General features: G+C 47.5%; 1 protein-coding gene across 1 annotated transcript; it reads left to right on the top strand.

Moving 5' to 3' along the window:
- Positions 1-773: 773 nt before the first annotated feature.
- EMH_0048700 (28 kDa SC35-like splicing factor, related) lies at positions 774-2,842 on the top strand (the record flags this gene model as incomplete). Its single annotated transcript, XM_013496440.1, has 5 exons — positions 774-913; positions 1,257-1,380; positions 1,508-1,548; positions 1,767-2,066; positions 2,761-2,842. The coding sequence occupies 5 exons, from the start codon at positions 774-776 to the stop codon at positions 2,840-2,842; spliced, it is 687 nt and encodes a 228-aa protein (XP_013351894.1).
- Positions 2,843-3,932: the final 1,090 nt, after the last annotated feature.

Here is a 3,932-nt window from a genome sequence, read left to right as displayed (position 1 = left end):
TATATATATATATATATATATATATATATATATATATATATATATATATATATATATATATATATAGACGGATGCAAACCTAGTGGCTGCTTGTTTGTCTCATCATGCTTTATATTTCGAAGAGCGTGAGCATGGGAACAGCACTTCACCGTGATGCCGTGGCACATTAAATACCAACAGCAATGAAAACCTTCATGAGATGAAGTCGATCACTTGCTGCACCGTCGCTGGTGAGTGGCAGCCTACCGACAGTTAAGTTACTGGTAGACCCGAGCAGCTCCCTGAGCCTCGTCCCCTGTTTTAATGCATTCAACATGAAAACTTTAACTTGCATGGTTTTGATAAAACGGCTTGTAGTGAGCAGCCGCGCTAAGCATCCTGGTGCATGCGTTGTTGCTGCACCTCCAGCCACAGCTACACGGGATCCTACAGGTGAGCTGCATGCGACGAGTGGCCGCGTTTCGGTATTTGCTGGTGGGCTGCCGTTTAAAATAGTTTACTTTCTTCAACGTGGAGATTAATATTAGCCACATTCCTTTGCGTGTTCTGTGTTCCTTTGAGCACCAGGGAGTGGGAGCGGCGGACATGACCGCCTGCTGGCTGCACTCTTGAGAGTCTTCTCAGCTGTTTTCTTCCTGTCACTGCTCATTTAAACTGGTCTCCTATATAATAATTTTAATATCAAGAACGGGAGGGACCAGTGAAGGGTTGTACTGCCCACAGCCTTCTGTTTTTTGTCCTGGCTTGTGCCGCAACAAGTCCTTGTTTGCACGATGGCAAACCGCGGCTGTTCTCTTCTTGTGCGCAACTTGCGCTATGAAACGACAGCTGATAAGGTGCGAGAAGTGTTTGAAAAAGTTGGGCGCGTCAAGGATGTCTATCTGCCCATTGATCACACCACAAAGGAACCTCGGTACGTCCTCCATACGCGAGCAGATTGTATTCCTATGCTTTGGAGAGAGGCTTCCATGCGCTTTATATGAACTTAATGATATTCACCCTATTTCACTCAACTATCTGAGATATTTAGAGATCAAGTTCCTAATAACTCTGGATAAAAACGCGTTCGCGATCACAAACACCAAACCCGCAATCAGGCAATCACGCTTGACTGCGGGCTTCGTGTTTAGGGTTTCGGAGAATAGCTCATTTGCAGTGCTATTTGTAAACTTATGATTTGGGGTTTAGGGTTTAGGGTTTAGCACATAATTAATATTGCATTTGCGATCTTTTTTCGTGATTGTGGGCCGCAACAGGGGCTTTGGTTTCGTCGAGTACTACGAGGAGAAGGATGCTCAGGATGCTGTACATGAATTCGATAGATTTATACTTGATGGCAACGAGCTCTCCGTAATCATTGCGCAGGACAGACGGAAATCTGTAAGCTAGTGCAGCTGATGCTGGGTTGCTGTGATGTTTTTCATTGTTGTTTTGTTTTTTAGCTCGTATTCATACTCGTGACAACATGCATAAGATAATTCCTTTCATTTTTGCTTGTGCCTTGCAGCCCCATACCATGCGGAGAATCCTCGCGGAGCGTCAGAATGGGTAGGTCATTCTATATTACTTTTTTTTTTTTTCTGGATTTTCAATCGGGTTTCTAGCTAGTGTAATTTATATTTCATCTTCGTTGTAGTTNTTTTTTTTTTTTCTGGATTTTCAATCGGGTTTCTAGCTAGTGTAATTTATATTTCATCTTCGTTGTAGTTATTCCTTTCTCTCACTAAATAATACTTTCGCCTATGTCGTGTGGTGTACTGTTGCAGCCCTTATCAGGGGCGTGGGATGCCACCGCGTCAGGGGGGTTATGGTGGATACCGCTATGATGCCCGTGGTGGTCGCTACGATAGGGGCTACGATGGAGGAGGATATGGTGGCAATTACAGGGGGAACGGGGAGGCGTACGGCCGCCGAGGCCGCGACGGGTACGACGGTGGCTACGATGACTATCGACGAGACGGCTATAGAGGCGGCGTAGAAGACGACAGGCGCCGTGGGGGCCGCAGCAGAAGCAGATCGAGGCAACGCGATGGCTATCGAGGAGATCGCTACCGCTACCCACCTGGGTGAGCCAGCTAGCCAGCTAGCTAGCTAGCCAGTTCGTGCAGAGAGCGAGACTAGGAAACAGCAATGAATAGTTCCCACTAGAGGCTATATATAATTGAAGCTACAGAGAGACCAGACGTGTCGTGACACTCGAGTCGTATTTGCTCAGTGAAGTAAACTGGAGTCGTCAGATCAGCTCGCAATAAAAGATAGAAAAGGGTAAAACGCAAAGGCAGCAAAGAGCGACCGTCACGTCCCCGAAGAAATGAGGCATAATAGGGGGCCAGACCGTCCAAAAGCTAAAAAGTGAACACACAGGGCGAGCATAGAAGCAGCAACGAAGAGTTTTGATCTATGGCGGAAGTCTTCTGCTGGGAATAGACCAAAGTCAATGAAACCCAAGGCACTCCATTTGTATAAAGGAAAATATTGCACTGGCCCGAGGGTCTCAAGGAGAGAAATAGATGCCACCTGGTGGCTTAACGTAAAGCACAACGCTGTGTGGCGCATACATTGTTGGGCTGCGTGGAAGATATCCGCAGTAAAAAGGATGCATTTGTGCGGATGATGATGGTCATTGCATGCTTGTCATGGTATGTTGCCTCATTGGCGCTTGCCTCTTGCGAACCAAGTTCGACTATATGCTCGGCCGGGCTGCGCTATAGAGACGATAGGTTTTGTTGTTGACCCCAGTTGATTGCTGCTGTGATGCAGGGATGGAGGACGTCGCGGGCGCTATCACGATAGAGACAGAGAAGACGACTACGATACAAGGCATCGTTCAGAATCTCGTTAGTTAATTCGTTAAAGGGAAGAGGGAGGCGGAGCCCTCAAGCAAATTGTCTTGTCACCCGCCCAGAATACAAGGGGACGAGCGGACAGGAACAGGGCCATCGTGACACGCAGAAGTTGTTATGTAGCCCGTTCTTGTCAGAGCTCGCTGACGACTACAAACACAAGCGGGAATGCGGTGTATATCCACCCCCGTCGGCACTGCACTGCGTGCCTGTTGCTGCTGCGCCATTCGTAGTAGCGGATATGCTGTGGATGCATGCATAGGATGGATCAGTGCATGTAGGTAGTAAGGGCTTTTGTTTTGCCACTCGAAGAATCGGTTTACAACCTCGCAGAATTGCCTGCAGTGCGCAAGTGCACTGAGCTACGCTGCTGTTAAGCACTTCATTCATTAGCCGCCGTGTCGTGTGGGCCGTTATATATATATATATATATATATATATATATATATATATATATATATATATNAGTGTTATCCGTCTTGAGCACGCAAAAGACAAGAAGAAATTGTATCAGCGTCTACAAAGGAAAAGAGCGTTGCTGTTGCTGCTCGGCATCGTCGTTGGGAGACTACTGCTCCCGACGCCAAACAGAATACAGTCTTTGGACACAGCAAGAAACAAAGGAAACCAACAAGGTGTGCAGCACATGGGGTCAAAGGCGGGCGGATTCATGTGCTGTGGGTGGGTGGAGTAGAGCCTGCAACGTTGGCTTCTCACTTCACTGGGTACACGTCTGTACACCGCATACCTACCCAAGGAAACAAACAAACCCGGCGTTAGGTCATCACCGCCCAACCTACCACAACACACCTGCTGATACGCCGACGGAATGCAGAGGATTAGTGACTCCCACGCATTGTGAAGACATCACGAGCATTGCACTGTCAATGGTAATGAGAGCGGCCACACCGGCGAGCTTGTGGTCGAGAAATAACGCGAGAGTATATTGAAAACATTTTTTATATATACAGTCGCCAGGTCGGTTGCAGTGGTTATCCCGTGTGCGTGTTTCGCGCAGTGTAACGGTCCCATGTACGCAAGTTGCAGCCACTCTTCTATCTGTTGAAAATGTTGAACTGCAGTGGAACC

This window comes from Eimeria mitis, genomic scaffold, assembly GCF_000499745.2.
Source record: "Eimeria mitis Houghton genomic scaffold, Emh_scaff2106, whole genome shotgun sequence".
NCBI classification, from domain to species: Eukaryota; Apicomplexa; class Conoidasida; order Eucoccidiorida; family Eimeriidae; genus Eimeria; species Eimeria mitis.
This window is presented reverse-complemented; position numbering and strand designations above follow the sequence as displayed.